Source organism: Penicillium odoratum, assembly GCF_028828045.1.
Source record: "Penicillium odoratum strain IBT 22623 chromosome Unknown utg000001l_segment0_segment0, whole genome shotgun sequence".
Lineage (NCBI taxonomy): Eukaryota > Fungi > Ascomycota > Eurotiomycetes > Eurotiales > Aspergillaceae > Penicillium > Penicillium odoratum.
In genome coordinates, this window is record NW_026643143.1 from 3,522,438 (window position 1) to 3,541,831 (window position 19,394).

Consider the following 19,394-nt stretch of genomic DNA (forward strand, 5'->3'; position numbering starts at 1 on the left):
ACATATTCTAAATGCACCTGAAGGGGACTTCAGTGGTTGATCTTGGCTGACATGGCTCGTCACAGCCCAGTCCTGGCCCTCTACAAATGTCCCCTCAACTGCCCGCCTTCGATCCAAACGAAACTGTATACAGCTTCACGCCCGGCTGTTTACAAGATGTACCGCAGCCAAATGGCTATGGCCGTTTTCATAGCCTCGATCCCTCAACTCCAGGCAAGCGCCTGGTTGTTCAACCCCAATCTACGTTGCAACCAAATCCTTTGTATGGCAATCAGCACGAAGCTTCCATGAAGACTACATGGACGGCTCCTTTGACTAAGGCTTCGTCAGATAGCTCCGCATCTGTCCATCATCAGTCGCCTCCTTTGCTTGACAGAAGATCTGCATCGCCAACGACGTGTTATGACTTTGTCTTGGAGGATCCAAAAAATCCACACGGTTACCGGGAAAAGAGATTTCGTTCCCGAGTGGAACTAGATCAGCAAAAGGAGGATATTCGACATTTGAAACAATTCGGTGGTGCATGTCTGTCTTGCTATCGAAGCAAAAAGAAATGTGGGCCATCAACTCCTTGTCCGCCCTGCCTTGCAAACAACCGCAAGTGCATTCGCAGAGACCAGACGACCTTCACAGGCAACTCCTCCGATCATATGACGAGCTCCCCGGCGAACCCATATGTGGATGAAGTTCTTGAGATTTTGCAACCCGGCTCGTGGGAACTCATGGGCTCCATTGACGGAACCTACTCTGACGCTGGCTTCAATCGAAGTCCAAGTCGACTGTGACCGACATATAAATACCATGGTCATCATGCCAACGAGGGGTATAAGCACTGGAATCAACCCAACTTCGGGAAGCGGTAGATTAGGCAACTACATCAACACGAAGACCAAATTGTGTTGTCAGAAAGAAGAGGCTACTGATGAAGCCGAAGATGGAAAGCAAGGACTCGGTGGAAAACTTTCGTTGCTTTTGGCTATTATTATTTTTACGCTCAAATAACCACCGGGTGATTAGCTTGTAAAAATTTCTCATGCATATCGAGAAACTCAATGCTGGCGTTCACGTGTCTGTGGTTTGTTTACTGTTTTTGACTGTACTCCGTCCAGTTGCTATAGTTTTCCTTTAGCTTCAGCTTTCGGGTTGCAATTGAATGAAGTAAAATCTCTTCTTACGGCATCAAATTTTCATTTCTCCACGAAAAAGAAGGTGATGATAAGAAGTGGTCTAAAATGAGCCTAATTCCTCTCCACGTTCCACCATTCCGCCCGCGTGCCAGCGCGTCCAAAGATTCCTCTCCACCGCCCAAACACAGCTCCACCCGATCTACCCATCTCCCAACTCGACCAACCCCAACTTATTGCTACATTCCAGGCCTCTCCACATCGAGCCTAAATCACCACCCACCATGGCCTCCGGCCAACCGTTCGCGTCACGCTCGTACGCCGGTGCCAAAATCCCGGACCGCTCTGTCAACGCGAACGCCATGCCCTTCAGCGCCTCATCGTTCTCCCGACACCGCGGCCTAGGCGCCACCGCACCTGCTGATTTTGGAGCTCCCGAGGGCTCCAAACAAAACCAGCAAGCAGCAAATACCCCAGCTGCGCAAAGCCACGGACCCGCACAGGATGCGAACCCGTTAAACCGATTAACAGAGGAGCAGCGTGAAGAGATCAACGAAGCTGTAAGACCACCATCCATTGCACTATATTTCCCCTCTCTCACCTCTACAATGTATCTGCGATTACGCCTCCGGCGAGTACAGGGTGTACAGTAGAGAAATTACAGTTCCAGGCCTACATCCATCTACACGATACAGTCTAACATGTCAATCTCAATATCAAAGTTTACCCTCTTCGACCTCGACCGCGATCGCCACCTCGATTACCATGAACTCCGCGTCGCTTTCCGAGCCTTAGGCTTTACTCTCACAAAACAAGAACTCATTTCCCTCCTCACGACCTACGGTGTTCCGCGTCCACAAGTCCAGCAACAACAAGGTCAGAATAATAATGCTCCGGGGAGTCAGGTTTCCAAGGGTGGGAATCCTCAACACCCTTCCAATCTTCTTATGCCGCTTTCGTCGTTCCAGGCTGTGACTGCGCTGAAGATTTTGGAGCGTGATCCGCGTGATGAGATTCTGCGTGCGTTTGAGCTGTTCGATGAGGGGCAGAAGGGCTTTATTGATTTAGAGGATTTAAGACGTGTTGCAAGGGAGCTTGGGGAGACGGGGCTTGAGGAGGAGGAGCTCAGGGCTATGATCGAAGAGTTCGATCTTGAGGGGGTTGGTGGTGTGACTAGGGAGGCATTTGTGGGGATTTGTTGGCAGTGATATACTGATTGCATGGGTTTCTTTTTGATTGGTGTTGGGTTTGACTTGTTTTTTATTGAATTGAATCAATCGATTGGTTGGCAAGATGGTCCTTTTCTGTGCTGCGATTCTACTAGGTTGGTTTGTATTGATTGAGGTCGATTCTGTCAGTTTCTTGCCTTGCTTTCCAACTCTTCCAATGTAGTATCAATGCTCATGTGTTGTCTCTCTGACTGATTGATTCAGTAATGGATCGGAAACCCACTTGATACTCCAAGATGACATGGTGCTTCAAACATGTTCTGCGTATTACTAAAGACTCTGAGGACCCATTGAAGATTTGAAATAGACTTGACTTAAATGTCTAATGAAGATAAGTTGACATATTCACATGAAACCACATAGGAACTAAAGCCATGCCCAATCGTAAATGAACTCATCAGAAACGCCCAAACCCAGGCCCACCAAAGCAATGCCAATATTCAACCAGATCCCTCCCAAATGCTAAAATCGTAAAACAAAGCCGTTAGACTTGAATGCAATAATGAGCTAATGGCAAGGCAATTATCAACCGTATTGCGTACGTGGTGGAGGAACATTCTGATACGCATTAGGAGCCCACTGATTCGGAGCAGGAGGTCCACGCATTCCAGGTTGAGAACCAGTATATCCTGGAGGAGGGCCGGCGTATCCTGGTGGCGGACCAACGTATCGCGGTGGAGGGTTCTTAGCCATTCGTCGACGGGCGCTAGCTCCACGACACCAGCTGGTGACGCAGTACAGCAGAGCAAGAAGGATCAAGCACCCAACTCCAACGCAGACACCAATGACTATGGGCTTATGTTCGTCTATCCATCCCTTTACGGATGAGCCCTTGCATTGGCCATTGCTGCAGTAGCCACCGGAGTCACATGGTGTGCCGTCGAGATAGTTCTGGTTCATCTCGATGCAAGTTGAGGAGCCGTATTCTGCGGCGATGGATGGGGCACCGCAGACAATCATGCAAGATGGGGCATTGGTGTTTCCGCAAGCCCAGGAGTCGTTGCTGCTGAGCACACTACCGAGTACAGAGCGGCATTGGTAGTCGCGGCTGGTACACTGGCCACTTGCGCAGGCAAGGCCCTGTCCTGAGGAACCGCAGGAGGTTCCATCTTTCTTATATTCGTCGCTTGGACAGGCGCTGGAATTGCCGGTACATGTTTCGGCAATGTCACAGACGCCTGTACTGGCGCGGCAGACGGTGCCTGATGAGGAATATTGACAGCTGGAGCAACAGTTGTCGTTGGAGTCGTCACAGACAGCGCCAGACTTGAACTTGCAGGTTGTCGCATCACAGCAGGCATTGTCACCGCAGGCTTCTGTGCCTCCGCAATCGCACTCTTCGCCTGCCTCGACGATGCCGTTTCCGCATTGGCTGCCGGTGATGGTCACTACGCCGCGGTTATCGGTTAGACAGGTGGACTTGATGCTGTTGCGGCCGATGGCGGAACAGATGTTGCCAATCGTACACTCGGAGAAATTGGTCATGCTTGACGACGCGTAGGGATTCATGATATATTGGGCATTGGCGTTGCACGTTGACGACGTTAGCGGGCAGCACTGGGACGAGTCCTCTAGGCCTTGAGCACATGTGTCAGAGTCGCAGTCGTGAACTGCTCCAAATGTGTGACCACTTTCATGGGAAAAGATTTGCCACGTGCTGCCTGCATTGCCAACCACGACATTGGTTCCAGAGACGGAGCTAGAGCCATCACTGGTCAAGTCGGAGGTGCACAGCTGGCCCATCCAGGAAACACCAACTTCTGAGCCAGTTGCACAGCCCGTCATAAGCGTCCAGTATGCGTTGTCGTCCTGATTATCCGCCCGCCATTTCGAGAACTCGTTCAGTCTCCAGGTGAGATTGCCACTCGCGCAGTCAACATTCCATGGGGTGGCATCGTTATTTGAGGTCGGACACGATTCCTTGTTAATGGTCAGATTGCGCAGACCGATCGACACGTTGAAAGATTCTTCGTAGAGGCTAGAGGCGGTATTCACGATGTTGATAACGTAGTTTTTCGCAGCAACCATGGCAGTAACAGTGGTGTTGTCAGAAAAGTAGTCGGTCATTTTGCAATCCGTAGCGACTCCAATCAGCGCTACTTTCTTCGTCTTCGGACACCCAGATGTATCTCCAATCGTGGATTTCAAGTTGACGCCGCCCGTGTTGCCTGAGATTCCACCGACATCATTCCGCTTACCCAGACCAAACAGCGAATTCAAAGATGTGACCCCCCAGTGGCCATTGTCCTCTCCAGCTCCAAAGGGAAATAAGGAATTAGTCAAGTCGGCATTGTAGTCCAACTTGTCCGCTCCACAGCCAGGCGACGCAGGCAGAGACCGCCTCAGGTCTGGGTGATCTGGCTGCATTCGAATCATATCGGAGTCGCGGTAAACAACCATATAGTCCCGGTCCCGATGTTCGATACTCGCGTCGATTGGCCGTTTTTTGGCAGAGTAGGTCGACTGCAGCTCAATATGGTGTTTGTCGTGTCCGATGCTGAACGCGCCTTCGAACAATGGATCCTCACCATCCCTCAGGACCGTCACTCTGGCCCAGCCTGATGGTGTCCATCGGCCCTTCCCCGAGCCCACTAGTGCGCGACCGCGGAAGACCTTGTGTTCATGTCGTTGGATGGGCTCACCATCCGTCAACGAACCGTCGGTGTTGATATATTGCACGAAAGCATCGTCGGCGAGAATATCGTGGTTTGGCTCTAGCTCTAGCTTTATACGCGTCCCGTCGCGATGTAGTTCGAGGGTTAGGTCGAAGTGTGAAAGGTGGTGTATTTGGTGTGCAGGGGTGCGGATGACCGGGTTATCGATCGGCGTGATCTGGCGGATCGCTTCTGAGGCTTGAGATCTCGCTGGAAGAAGTGTCAGTATAGGAACTCTAGATTTAAGAGAAGGAGAAGTTTACTTACCTGTGACTGGTGAAATTAGGGAGACTGCGCCTAAAAGCGACAGCACAGGAAACCTCATTGTTGATGCAAAACAGAGAAGCAGATTGAGTTTCAGGGTCTCCGGGAAACGCAGGGTCATTAAGGGTCCACCAATCCCCACCCTTCAATCAAACAAGGAGATGTAGTGAAGGAGATAAATGGATTCAAGTGAAGAGAATTTTAATGAATGATGAAAGATGAAAGACCCCAAATTCATTCGACTCAGCCTACTCAGCCTACCGTAGTATTGGCGCCAAGAACGGAATCTTGGCAATCTGAGCGTCTTGTTACATAGAGTACCGAAGAGGTAAAAAGAATATGTTTGCCTGATCAAGAAAATACTACAAGTATCATCAATCTATCTCGTGGTACAGTCTATGTGCTAATTGTGCAAAATGGGGAATCGCTGCTGAACAAATCTCACACTGAATACTGAATCCGTTCTCATCCTCTTCTTCTTCCTTGTCCCATTCAATGCTATCATTATCATCGTCATTGTCATTATCATCTGTCCCCGGTATCTCCGAACCAGGAACAGGGAAAGTGGCAGTGTCAGTGGCGCAAGACATTGTATCCACGGGTACATTCCAATCCCTGAGAACCGTTTCTTGCTGTCGGAACATTTTTTGTATGTCTCGCCCACTACTTTGCTTTTGATCCCCCGCACTCTCCACCAGGTTCGTCACAGCCACATTCATCAAACTCAAGTCCCACCCCGACTTTTCAGGATTCAATTTCCGAAACATGCTCAGAAGACTCTCTTGAACAAGTCGTTCAGCCAGTCCATCGAGGTTCTCATCCAGATTGAAGATAAACGTCGGGAGTGGACATGACCTGGAAATACGATTGGCATTGTATGTTCGCACACCGTCAGTCTCGGGAGCATTGCGAGGCCGAGTAGATAGACGTAAGGTTCGAGGGTGGGCTAGCCACCGTGGGCTTCCTTCGCTGTCCAATAGATCCGTTCTCATGCGTCGGATCAAACTCTTAGTCAGGACTACGAGCTCACGACGCACATTTTCGACAGTATCAAATCGACCACGGCCGTAGGAGTCCTCGATACTGATCTGAGTGGGTAAATCTCGGGCCTCGAGGACTTCACCATTGTCGACACCGTGTAGAATCCCCCACATGCGCATCCCAATTCCTCGGGCGGCACCAGGTCCCCCCAGCGTTTTCTCCAACATGGCAGGACCCATTCCAGGGTATAGACGGACATCTCGGACCGTAATTTCATCCTCGCTCGCGCTCTCTCCTGAGACACGGGCTCTCAGTTTCTGCGCAAGTCGCGATCCGATGCCGGGGATTTTGCGGATCTCATAACTATCCAGGAACTGGGTCACGTTGCTCTCAGTACCTTCTTTAGAGGTTGAGTATGGTGGAAGTAGAGTGGTCTGATTATTAGGTTTGTGGACACTTCCCACTAATTTTGCCAGCAGCTTGGATGTGGACACTCCTCCTGTAGCCGTGAAGCCCTTATCATGTTCCATCCGATCCCTGAGATACTTGAGCAGATGCGATCCGACCGCCAACTTCATTTCTAGTGATGATGTATCACATGTAGAAAAAGAGGTCTTCTCTGTCGCCACAGGAATAGTCAAGCCCGAAACCTTTGTCGCGTCGTAGGCAAACCCAACAGTCGGGTCCTTGGAATCCAGGTGGAAAAATGAAGCAGCCAGATCATTCGGATTCAAAAGGTTGACATTATAGTCAACCATCTCAGTAACATCCAGAGAAAGCTCATCGAACCCCAGCCTCTCCACTCGTCCGCCCCATATGAAGCCGCGAATGAAAAGATAAAGATCCTTGGATGCATCGCGAAACCTGGTCAGGTCTTCGCCTAGAACGATTATCACGTCAGGACACGTTCGCTTCGCGTCTTTGATGAGCTGTAGCTTGCGTAGTCCTCGTCTTCGGGCTTCGTAATTACATGTCACGATAATTTGCTTTTGTTGCACAGCTAAAGGTAAGGACTTCAAGGCTGGTTGTTCCACCTCGAACACTGAAGCGTAAAAGCAGTCATAATCCTGGGTATGTTAGAAATTAGGGGCGGATGAATCAAAATGCATGGGGCTACTCACCAGGTGGAGGATGATTCGACGGTCATTGCGCGTCGGGATTGTAGCCATATCATCTCCATGTGGATGAACTAGGCTTTCTTATCGTTGGGTTGAATCTGAAGATCCATGAAGGTGTAGAATTGCTGGTGAGCTTCTCCGATCGGGTGTGGCTAGTGTGGCAAGTGTGGCTGAGATCTGTCAAGGACATTAACAGACAACATTTTTTATTAGTCTTGAGGTCTTTCTGACTTTCAAATTTGCTTATTACCTACTTTTAAAATACCCGGATAAGTACTGTGACCATAAGAATTTAGTGCTCACTCCTAAGGTTCTCGTCATTAGCCCCCAAGGTCCCTGAGGATCACAAAACCAGATCAGATAGAATTCACTTGACAATCACTTTTATCATGTGGGAAAATCTAGAGGTAAATCTTCCTTGCCTTAATAAAGGGCATTGCACCAAGAAAAGCGCAGTCCAATTGCGAAGAATGTAAGTTGTCTTTATGACCTACAAACAGCTAAACTGATAGTAAGAAAAAGCGCCGACTTCCAAGTACTTCCAATTCTTCTCATTGGCTTTGCAACCTATCAATTAGATCGGACCAATATCTCCAGCGCCTTGACAGGGGGGCTAGCATCCGCCATCTCGGTGGACCAAACCACAATTAATCTAGGCAATCAACTAATGTACATCGGAGTGATTGTACTTGAGATTCCGTCAAATCTCGTCCTACACAAGGCAAGCCATTTAATAACCCGACATTCAAGAACTATAATGATATTAATTACAAGGCAGATTGGTCCCCGTTGGTGGATTGGAGGCCAGATATTTGTATTCGGTGTGATTGCCGCTATGCAAGTCTTCATCCGAAACAGAACCGGCTTCCTTTTGACAAGAGCTATTTTGGGACTTGCAGAGGCAGGGTATATCCCTGGGGCTATGTTTACTTTATCAACATGGTACACGAGAGATGAGATCACCAAGCGCATCGCTATCTTCTTCTTTGGGATGTTTGGTGGAACCGCCATCTCGCCATTGCTAGGAGCGGGATTATTGAGACTGGATGGTAAATGTGGAATTTCAGGATGGCAGTGGATCTTCTTGGGTGAGAATTCTATCCTTGTCAATGAAACTCGGCTGATTTATTTACAGTGGAGGGTATTTGGTCGGTGACTGTCTCTCTACTGCTAATGCTTCTTCTCCCAGATAGAGTTAAGTATGAAAAAGAATTGGTGATTGAAAAACTTGACTCCTCAGAGACTCGAACTATGAATAATACATCTCGAATACCTCTCGAGGTCGTCTGGAGTACTTTGACAAATGTGTACAAATGGCCGCATTTCCTTGCAACAGCCTGTGTTTTCGCTACATGGTGTCCTCTGACAACTTATACGCCCAGCATAATCATGTCTCTAGGCTTTTCACGTCTTCAGGCTAACGCTTTGGCTGCGATTGGATATTTGTCGACTCTACCAGTTGTACTCTTCTTTGCTTGGCTGAGTGACAGAACGAAGAAACGTGGCTTCACAGTCATGATTGCCATATCATGTTATCTGGTCGCACTTGTCGTTCTCCGAGTCGTGCAGCCGCATGTTGACCGATGGAGCAAACTCGGACTTTGGACGGCCGTGAATGGTCTGGCGGTGGGGTATCATCCAGTTCATAATGCATGGATCCAGATGAATAGTCAGAGTCCCGAGGAACGAAGTATCAGGGTGGCGTAAGTTGAACTTCTCAATCACAATTGTGTCAGCTACTAATACGGCCTAGAATGTGTATGTTCTTCTTTGATATTCTCCATGGCTAACATGAATCTAAATTCCATCAGTTGTCATGACGGCCACTAGTGGCCTTATGGCTGGCACACAGATATTTCGCCAAGACGAATCATCCGAACTATATCCAAGGGGCATAATCGTCATGATTGCGCTGGTTCTGACAGGACTCCTATTAACGGCCCTCCAGGAGCTCATATACTTCATCCAGAATCGAAGCATACGAAGGCAATCCAGTTCTGGAAAGCTGAACATACTCTGAGGCCTACAGACATCATTCATTGCATGTGGGCTCAATATTAAATACTTTTGTCTGGCGATGGATCACATCTGTATATCATTGCCTAGAAATAAAGCTAGAATGCACTCCAGGCACTTTAGGTCTCTTTCCACGCGTTCGATAATCATAAGTTTCACCCAAGGGACCGAAAACCAATCTCGCATTCTCTACTGCCCCTCCATCTTGCGCAAGTCTCAATTCTCGTTCTCGGGCTCGTAATCTTTTGTCGTGAGCTCTACCAAACCGCTTTTTCTTGTTTTCTTCGGCGATTTCCTCTCGACTCTTGCCGGTGAGCAACCTTTGTAACCAGTCCATTATGAGATGACCAGGCCGTTTGATCTAGGGATCTGCCAATCCCCACCTTCAGAAGCAGCCGTTAGACTGGTATGGTATGTTGGACAGATGTTCGGGCCCTGTGTCTTGACTCTTGACACAACTCAACATGAGATTTCATTCCATAGTGAGATAGGATTCTTACAGCAGGTAGGAATGAATGTTCAAGGGAGCCGAAGGATTTTCTGAGAATAACTCTGGCAGAGCTCTAATTCATTTATAGATTTTGGAGGGCATACGAGATCCTCGTATTTGCATGGGGAAACGCTTTTGGGACCAAATAGCAAGTCTCCTTCACCAAAGTTCCTCTAGAACACAGCAGTATCCCCAGATCAACTACAACATTATTCTCACTCGCGTTATTCCTAAAGTATATACGCAGCCCGCATCGAAACATCCCTCAGATGACCTCCGCATATTTGCAGCTAAGGACTGATGCGCAGGAGATGCAAATTTACCGGAATGGCTGCTTTTCATCTTACCTGCCAATCGTCCACCAGTCCCCGGTACCAAGCGGCCTATACCATGGTATCCTCTCTGGCTCTCCTTTTGGATTCTCTTCTTCGTGCGCTTGATCCACCTTATACCTTACTGGCTCAGGAATCGGATTTATCCGTCCAGCAAATTATTGAGGGGGCTGACCTGGCATCCCGCGACCGTCCTCTTGGTGCGGCATACGTGCCGTTGTGTCTCTTTATTGCTTTGAGTGCGGTGCGGCGAAAGATCCACAATAGATCATGGGTATTGAGACTCCCTTGACGGGTTATCAATCTGACTTCAAGGCACTGGAATGGCGGAACTGTGCTATATGGCTTAAGAGATTGATAGAAAACCACCGTCTGCATAAAGGACTCCCTGGGGCCGGGTTTGAAGTGGATACTTCCAAGTTGGGAATTTCAGGAGGCTGTGCTATGATGCGATGACCTTGGGACTAGTTAGATGATACTGATGAAAATTTTCAACTTCGAAGCAAACTGACAGTTCAGATATTGAAACAGATATGATATTTTAACAGTCGAATTTAATTATTGATGGACCAAAGGGATGCCCGATAGGCTCAAGTCTGAGTATAAGCTAAAGTACATATCATATCACGTTACGTCAACTATTCTGCAAATAAGATCACAGAGCGAATCTGGCGGCGGCATCGATGATCTCCTCTTGTTCCTTTTGCCACCCGAGTAGTTTCCCAGTACCATAAATATCGTGTGGCACATCTGGAGTCTCTAAATATTCAATGCGATTGCTCGGGATAGCACGCATTCCATCCGTGAACCCTCTGACACTGTCACAGAGTACCTCGGCACCTCCAGCTTGAGCGAAGATAGGCACCGGGGTCGCGAATGGATGGAGCGCTGGAGATAAATACGGGCTGTCTAATCGAACGGTCGCTGGCGGTGCAAATGCCCGTGCACCCCAGGCGGCCATATGTCCATCACAATAGTCGGTCTTCTGATTTCGATGTGTGTGAAAGGCGTGCGAGTCCCCCTCGAAGCTGTATTCGACTGACGGTGAAAATATCATGCATGCTTTAGGTTGTGGCAGCTCATTGAGCTCGGGATCGAGATTGTCGTTGGAAACGAGGTAGCGCAGAAGAGCTACCGCTATTGTTGCGCCAGAAGAGTCACCTGCTACAATTATGCGGGATGGGGAGATTCCCATATCCTTCACGAGGTAGAGATACGCGGTCACCGCGTCTTGCATAGGTCCTGGGTACGGGGTCGGGTTTTTTCCACCTGCAAGACGATATTGTACCCACAGAGACCGCGTTCCGGGGCCTAGTTTGCTGTTGAGCATGTTTGCAGTGTCTGCAGAATCACCCGGTCGTCCATCTAGCCATAGAAAAGAACTCGAGTGAAAAGATAGCACGATCAAACCATGGTCGTCGGGATCGGGTTTCTTTGGCGGAGCATCGGGGTACCAGGTCGCACCTATACTCTCCGGTTTGACAGTCTCACTTGCGAAAGCACGGGGGTATGATTCTCCTGGAGCTGGTTCCATAATAACCCACCGATCACCGAGATCGCCCGCCTCCATGCTGAGAGATTGTGTGAAACCGAGCTCGGCGATGATGCCAAAGGCAACTTTCAACAGTCGCGACCGTACTGCTTGCCGATATGACCATGTTGGACTCTGACGTAATGAGGCCGGAATGTAGTAGATGCTGTAGCAGAAGCCGACAAACGAGACTCGAACGACGGATAGAAGCGCCCAGATGGTAAAGCCCGGTTGTCGGGTGCGCCAGCCGCTGGGGATTGCATCGTCCTCAGCAAATTCTGCCATCACAGCTGAGATTCGGGCGTCACCGAGGAAGAAAAGAAAAGATCGGACCCAAACGTTAAATGACCGAAGATGACCATTTATACATTTGTTGGACCTATGGTATTGATGGAGACGCTAACCCATGTTAGGTAACCACCTCGATGTACGCTATGCCTTATTGGGTAATCACAATCAAGCACAAGCTAAACGTTTTTAGGCAACCATCAGATCTAGAGAAGATACAAGTGTCATCTCCACCAATATTCCAACACTGAATACTCCACCTTCCACTTAATAAGGTTCACCTTATTGCTTAGACTGTGTAAATGACAACAAAACCCACTTTTTTACCCTACATTATACCCGCTTGTATAGTCTACTGATTCTCTCTGCTACACCTAGATTGGTTGTGTAGGGGGTCAAATGAATCATCAAATCTGAGATCGACCATAGGCTTGAAGAATGTTACATATCATTGACTATCTAAGGGCGAGGTGTTTGGCTATGTGTTGACAAATGAACACCCAATGCGAATGCTTGTCAAATCATCGCAAGGTACCACTGGAAGAGAAGAAAATGACAAAAGATTAAAAACCAAAGCCGTCAGCGCAGTAACCACAAACGCCTTGCCGGCCGAAGGTAAAACGGATATAATCGCCAAATATGGTAGGTAAATGCTAGTACAGGTCGTGAATCGTATTCATTAAGTGCGTGGGGAAATATCCAGTGATGCATGCCGAGAATGTCTCATCATGAGACAGGGGTATGTTCCGGGGTGGATCCAGTTTCAATTTCTGAAACAACAGTGGTCCGCGTCGGACCCCTGGGGGTGGTTTCCTGCTCGTTTTCTGACTCCGAATGATGAGGTTCAGTCGGGGTTGAAGGTGAGTTTGCGATGGGGCTGGCGATATCGACATGGATGGATGGAAGGGGACTTAAAACGGATGATAGCTGACGAGGCTCGTCGTCGCGTTCTCGAGTTGGGCTTTCGTATGCGGGCGCATCGCCCCAGTCGAGGTGCTCATATTCAGGTGGGGGGATGTTGAAGGCTCCAAGGTCTCCATCTTCTACTTGGGAGACAGGACGACTGGAGCCGCGTGTTGAGGTTGGACCCAGGATAAGTGGATCGCTATCGGTTCCGCCCGTTTCAGTGGTCGTGATTGATGATGCTAACGACTGGCCGCGGGAGCGCAGGCTGGGAGGCTGGTCCGTCAATGATGGGGACGATGAGTGCCCAGCGGCATTTTCGAGAAGCGGGTGAAGGTCGGATTCATGGGAATCGGCTCGTAGACGGGATCCATCATGGCGAACATGGCCGATTGAAGCGTAGCTCACGCTGGAGATACGTCGTTCTCGCTCACGGGCTTGCTGTTCGGCGATGACGGTGGCTGCATTGAGCGACGTGCTGCTGGTACTTGCTTGGTGACGTTGGTTGGTGCGAGCCCGGGATTCGGCGGCTAATTCTGCGAGACGGACTGAATCGCCGCGAGCTCGTGCTGAGCGTCGCTCGCGACGTCGGGCCTCCCGATCGGCTAGCTCTTGGCGACGTTGGAGACGGATCTGGTACAATGACTCCATGTGCTCCTCCCGTCGAGCCTCTTGCGCTTCTGTTGTCTCGGGGAATTCCACCACCATATCCATACCTTCGCGCTCTCCTTCCCGTCCGATGATTTGCTCGGTCGGCTTGGGACTCGGTGAGTAGGCTGGTAAGGTGATGATGGATCGAATCGACGTCTCGCGCTGCACACCGGCGGTAGTCGTCATTTCTGGATGAGTAGCCCCCGCACCTTGGTATGAGGTGTTCTGCTCTCCATTGGCGGCGTTTTGATTTGGGACCTGGCCATAAGAGGCGCTACCAGGGTGCCATTGTTGCCATTTGCGTTTGAAGTATTTCCCTGGTATATACCTCGGCTCATAGTGTTTTTGACGAAGGTAGCGAGCCAGGAAAAAGCTGAGCGCGCATAGAGCGAGAACGAAAACAACTACAACAAAAACCTGGAATTTCCAGTTCAGTCAGTGGGCAAGCGAGGAAAGCGACCGACATAACGGATGTCGGCGGAAACTTGGCACAAACTTACGATAATGAAGATGCTGTTCTTGTGATCGATCGATCTTTTCTGTGGAATGTACATGATGGGCAACGGGCCCTAAATATCGGAAGACATGAGATTCTCCAGATTTCGTCAGGGGAGAGGAAAAGGATCCAAAAAAGCAGAGGGCTGGGGGAACACAAAGCGACAAGTAATTAATTCTAGGCACAAGTGGGAATACCAACCGATTGTATCCAGTGGCTGTTATTACTATTATTAACCAGGAAGTGACCAGTAAGACAACGATAACTAGTGGAGCCGAGCGTATGGATCCGCCTCAAAGGTCGGTGACGATCTTGTCTGAGGGCTTGCGTGTCAGTCTTGCGCACGTCCCCACAGTCTCACCCCGAGTAAGATCGTGTTTTTTTATCCACTGGAGATCCGTAGTGGAGTTCAAGGGTTTGTTATTCGAGACTTTGTCTTACTCTAGCGGCTCATCATTGGGGATCGTGGGCGCTGCACGAGTGGGCAGTAAGGGTGATCAGCGCCCTTACAGAGAGATTCACCTTATCTCCCACACATCTTTCTGGTTTAATTACACTGACACTAGTTCATTCAAGGCTGGAAAATCTGAATACAGTATGGCTGTGCAAATTCAAATTAATCAGGCCGATCGTTATACGGAGTATTCTGTGGGGCCTGGGCAAGAAAGACAACACTCCAAGGATCATTCCAAATCATTGTCACCTTCGGTAACTCACAGGAATTCTGGGATTCTGGGCCGCAGAGTCCCAAGTGCTTCAAATTGTTAGACAACGTACTACTGAGAAGTACTCGCCTGAATCCCAGATCTATACCAAATACCATTGAGTCGCATTGACGGGATAAGGTGCAGTGAATACCTGACAAATCTCTAGGTAAATTGATTTTTCCCCTGCCTCCCTCTACACCATACAACCGCCCATCTTTCTCAAGAACACCAAAACCTGGAATTTAGCGCAGGGTTCAAACGCACATGGCCATGCTAATATACAGGACGCCATGCAGCCCTTGTTTCCCAAATGCATGGGTTGGCAAATCAAGCAAGATAATCACAGGCCTTTTTATTTTTTTTTTTCCCATAGGTATTGCTCCCAGATCATGTGCTGACTCCATATTAGTTTCAGCTATGGGAGCTCAGTGCTTCCTAGTTGCATCGGTCACTGACTATTATATATCGCTAAGTCCAATAAACAAATCGCGACATAAATATATTACTTTAAGTACCTCATATTGTTTGTGGACGCAGAAAAGTTGAACCACCTGGGTATTTAACCACCTGGGTATTTAACCACCTGGGTATTTGAACCCTCGCAAGTGGACTTGCACGCCTCGAGTTGATTTGCATGTCACCTCGGAGCGCTGCAACCGATATAGAGCGCGAACCTACACAATGAAGCCCATCAGGCTCTCTTGACAGGTGCCTTATATCACTTGTGATCCGACATCTGGATGTTTGAAAGTGATAAGCGTCTAATGTTATTAATGGCGCCTAGGGCCGCTTCCAATACACATTCGGTCATATGGTGACCACAACAACAAGGTGCATGGCACTACCAACGCTTCATCGCTGATTGGGACTGCTGCTGAGAGTATGTAGCTGTGAGCGGCGTGAGCATGACCAAGATTAGGATGCACAAACCGGTAACACTACGCACGGAGACCTGTTCATCAGGATTTGTCAAGAAACCGTGCAAGCTGCCTACAAATGTGGCTTACGATGGTTGCCTTTCAACCAAATCAAGCGTGAAACTACATCCCTTAACAACAGGAAGAACGATACTTACTCGGAGTTTCCCCCAGACCTCTACATACTCTATCTACAGCTTGGCGTGGGAAAAATTGTCTAGAACATCACCAGTGATCATGCAGATGTAGAATAGGCGCAAGTATAATCATAAGCAGCATTCCCATGTTGCATTTGAATATTTAGTCTTGGCAGATAAAGTCGTCATTGCCCCCGAGACTCTCCCATGAAGAAAATCGAGCGAACAAAAGGTTTCATGGAGCCATCAGAGGCCTCCAATGAAAGTCGACACCTTCCAGAATGTTACTCCACCCAGGAACCCCCGCATTATGCATTCTTCAGCCATGATGTCTCCCCGTGGTGAAATACCCACTCAAGATCATCTGCGCGCCTGGAATGATCGCGTGGTGGTGGCGGCGGGCGTCTTTAAAGAGGATTCGCCCGCTGGAAGTCCCGGCGCCTCGTCCCTTCCCAGCAAAGATCGACACATGCACTCCACATGTTAGACCATGACTCGAATCATCCAATAAGCTTTCTGACTTATTGAGTTTACCCCTCCGCGGCATTATTAAAGTGGTTGCAATGGTGCGTCACCCGGTCTTATCAGTCTGCCCTACTAAATCTTATTCCAGGAAACGCTGTTCCCTGTGCCAAGTCGGGAAGGATATATTTATGGGTCCTTCGCGGCATTGACACTTGCTCCTCAACTTTGAGGGATCTGCTGCAGCCCTGTGGGCCTTGTCCTCTCACTGGTTCATCTAAACATTTCAGTGTTTACTTTGACCCGCTCATTCAATTGCTTCGGCCACAACCCCGCACCTATATGCAAAATGTCGACCTTGAATTTCGCCTTGGTCAACAACACTGGCTCTGATACGGTTTATGCCTATATCACTGGATTGGCCATTGACAATAACAATGCCCTTTTCCTCTTGCAGGCCGACGGCCAGACAGCCTATTATCCAACATCGCCATCGTCTACCATCACAGCCTTGGCCCAAAATTGTGCCATTCCACTCGGTGGATCCGGCAATTCGAAGACTGTGACGATTCCGCATTTAGCTGGTGCCCGGCTGTGGTTCTCCCTCAATGCGCAACTCACCTTTTATTTGAATCCTGGTCCGGCACTTGTGGAACCCTCGTCTTCCAATCCATCTGACCCAAATTACAACATTTACTGGGATTTTTGCGAGTTCACCTGGAATAGCGCGGAACTCTTCGTCAACATAAGTATGGTGGACTTCTTCTGTTTACCTATCGCTCTGGCATTGGAGAATACGTCGGGTGTGGTCCAGACTGTCAAGGGCCTGCCATCAGGTGCACTCGACACAATATGCACAGCGCTGAAAACTCAGCATAACTCCGATGGAGCAGGCTGGGACCAACTGATAGTAACCACTGGGGGGGCAAATCTACGGGCCGTCTCACCCAACACCGGTATAACACTGTCAAGCAGCCTATTCAGCACCTATTACGATTCCTATGTGGAACAAGTTTGGTCCAAATACACAAGCGACACTTTGACGGTCGACACTCAGGCTTCTGCAGGTAGTCTTACGGCAACCGTCTCCAACAACACACTGAATTTCTCATCCGACAGCATCTCTTATACTAAGCCTACCTCCGCAGCTATCTTCAGCAACAGTTCCGGTACCTTTGCCGTGTCCGGAAATAGTATTAAGGATGCCATCACTGCCCGGTTGGCTGCTGCGTTTAACAGATCTACTTTGCTGATCGATACAAATCAGCCAGATGGCGAAGTCGTGGCCGATTACTACTCGAATTCTATCACCAATCACTACGCGCGTATCTGTCATCAAACTGCTCTCGATGGCAGGGGTTATGCTTTCCCTTATGATGATGTGGGTCCGTCTGGTGGAGTGGATCAATCAGGGAGTGTGTCTGATGGCAGCCCCAAGCTGTTGACTGTTACTGTTGGTGGTCTTAGCAGCAATTCGACCCAGAAATCTATCAACCATACGGCTACTACCATTCCTTCACAGGTAAACCAGAAACAGAGTGTGTTTGGAGGTCTGAAGAAGCTTGTGCGCAGGCTGTCCTGCAGTAACAGTGACTCTTGATTGAGGTTGACACTTTATCAAATATTCAGCGTGTCAAATAGGCAGAATATGCTCTGTACATGACATTTATCTCTCCAGGACTTTGTCTCGATCTTTTACAGATTGTTCAACTCTCGACTTAGTAAATACGATTCAATATTTATAAATTTTGCAGACGATCTTTGAACTACTGTATTAATGAAGTTCTTGATTATATTAGTTACTGTAATAAAATACCATATCGAGTATATACAAAATAAATCCAAATTAGGCATACAACGAAGCAATGATCACAGTCAGTCTGCACAGTACCCATAGCCAACTTTGTCCAACGTTTACCTCATAAGGCGCCCAAAAGAAGGGAGATAAAATGCATGCAAGAGAATTAGACAGAGACAGCAGCGCTAACATCAGCACCAATGTCCAGCTTAGCAACAAGGCAGCGCAGGATTTGCTGCAGGTCAACCTCAGGAAGAACCTGGAGGCTACCGAGGAGAACCTTAACATCCACTTCAACATTAATCTTTTGCACAAGAGCAACAATAAGGTTGACAAGAGGAAGCTTGTTAAGCTCAACAAGGACATCAGCAGCGACCTCGCGCTTCTGGACGGCAGTTGAAGTAGCCTCAGTGAAGAGTTTGGCGGTAACATCGGAAGGCAGCTCGTTAACAACACAGCTCAGAAGTCCGCTTAGGTCAAGGTCGACATTGGCGAGGGCCTCGATAGCGTTTGGGATCAGCTTGATATCGACGTCGGCGTCGACTTTGATCTTGTCGACGAGGGCAGTTACGACTGTGAGGACGGGGACAGTTGTGATGTCGATGTTTAGGCCAAGAGCAATGTCGAGCTCACGCTGGGCAAGAGTGCGGCTGGGAGTGGCAACGGCGGCACCGGCCATCAAGAGGCCTGCGGAAAGGGTAGAGAAACGCATGTTGGAGAACTATGAGTTGTTAGCTTTGTTCCGTTCAAGATGCACCTGATGAATTGAGCCAATTATAAACTTACTTGAAACTTGATGAAGTTGTGAGAATATGTGTGATGAAAGGCTAGGATTAGAGAGGATCAACGTAGGTTTTATAATAAAGAGCTCTCTCTCAAGGTTCAGTCATCGACGCCAGACCGCGGTGCTTCTAAATAGGCCCCATCTGGATATCCCGGCTGTACCCGGCGGCAGAGCCGACATGCTTCCAGACGCTAGCAAGACTAGCCTGACGGAAAGAAAGGACTAGTGACTACGGCACACGTGTCCAAGGTTTAAAGGACGATAGCCAAAGAAAGCCGAAAATTTGTGGATTAAAATCACTGGCATACTCCTCGTGGCTGGAATTTTCTAGACGCCCAATACCATTTTATGTATCTTGTGGATCACATTGTGGGTTTCAATAGCTTAGCATTAGGGATAAGATAACGCTACAGCTACAGTATGAAACAACGCCACACAAAATACTTAGTGGGGCGTGATAGGTAGAGTTTACGTAGTAATATCGTAACATTTTCTCCACATTCTACGACTCT

General features: G+C 48.7%; 8 protein-coding genes across 8 annotated transcripts; 4 read left to right on the forward strand and 4 right to left on the reverse strand.

The window, feature by feature from the left end:
* Nucleotides 1-86: 86 nt before the first annotated feature.
* N7520_001338 (uncharacterized protein) lies at nt 87-785 on the forward strand (the record flags this gene model as incomplete). Its single annotated transcript, XM_057135273.1, has 1 exon — nt 87-785. The coding sequence occupies one exon, from the start codon at nt 87-89 to the stop codon at nt 783-785; it is 699 nt and encodes a 232-aa protein (XP_057001209.1).
* Nucleotides 786-1,408: 623 nt separating this feature from the next.
* Nucleotides 1,409-2,332, forward strand: cdc31 (putative cell division control protein Cdc31; the record flags this gene model as incomplete). Its single annotated transcript, XM_057135274.1, has 2 exons — nt 1,409-1,684; nt 1,820-2,332. 2 exons carry the CDS (start codon nt 1,409-1,411, stop codon nt 2,330-2,332), a joined length of 789 nt encoding a protein of 262 aa, XP_057001210.1.
* Nucleotides 2,333-2,878: 546 nt separating this feature from the next.
* Nucleotides 2,879-7,421, reverse strand: admB (uncharacterized protein; the record flags this gene model as incomplete). The annotated part of the gene is made up of 4 exons (XM_057135275.1): nt 2,879-5,243; nt 5,275-5,304; nt 5,665-7,319; nt 7,374-7,421. The coding sequence occupies 4 exons, from the start codon at nt 7,419-7,421 to the stop codon at nt 2,879-2,881; spliced, it is 4,098 nt and encodes a 1,365-aa protein (XP_057001211.1).
* Nucleotides 7,422-7,948: 527 nt separating this feature from the next.
* Nucleotides 7,949-9,200, forward strand: N7520_001341 (uncharacterized protein; the record flags this gene model as incomplete). The annotated part of the gene is made up of 3 exons (XM_057135276.1): nt 7,949-8,458; nt 8,506-9,073; nt 9,182-9,200. Exons 1-3 carry the CDS (start codon nt 8,038-8,040, stop codon nt 9,198-9,200), a joined length of 1,008 nt encoding a protein of 335 aa, XP_057001212.1. The 5' UTR covers nt 7,949-8,037.
* Nucleotides 9,201-10,863: 1,663 nt separating this feature from the next.
* Nucleotides 10,864-12,024, reverse strand: N7520_001342 (uncharacterized protein; the record flags this gene model as incomplete). Its single annotated transcript, XM_057135277.1, has 1 exon — nt 10,864-12,024. The coding sequence occupies one exon, from the start codon at nt 12,022-12,024 to the stop codon at nt 10,864-10,866; it is 1,161 nt and encodes a 386-aa protein (XP_057001213.1).
* A 729-nt stretch (nt 12,025-12,753) lies between these two features.
* Nucleotides 12,754-14,135, reverse strand: N7520_001343 (uncharacterized protein; the record flags this gene model as incomplete). Its single annotated transcript, XM_057135278.1, has 2 exons — nt 12,754-13,998; nt 14,082-14,135. The coding sequence occupies 2 exons, from the start codon at nt 14,133-14,135 to the stop codon at nt 12,754-12,756; spliced, it is 1,299 nt and encodes a 432-aa protein (XP_057001214.1).
* Nucleotides 14,136-16,649: 2,514 nt separating this feature from the next.
* Nucleotides 16,650-17,900, forward strand: N7520_001344 (glycoside hydrolase family 64 protein; the record flags this gene model as incomplete). The annotated part of the gene is made up of 1 exon (XM_057135279.1): nt 16,650-17,900. One exon carries the CDS (start codon nt 16,650-16,652, stop codon nt 17,898-17,900), a length of 1,251 nt encoding a protein of 416 aa, XP_057001215.1.
* Nucleotides 17,901-18,264: 364 nt separating this feature from the next.
* Nucleotides 18,265-18,810, reverse strand: N7520_001345 (uncharacterized protein; the record flags this gene model as incomplete). The annotated part of the gene is made up of 1 exon (XM_057135280.1): nt 18,265-18,810. One exon carries the CDS (start codon nt 18,808-18,810, stop codon nt 18,265-18,267), a length of 546 nt encoding a protein of 181 aa, XP_057001216.1.
* Between the last annotated feature and the right edge of the window lie 584 nt (nt 18,811-19,394).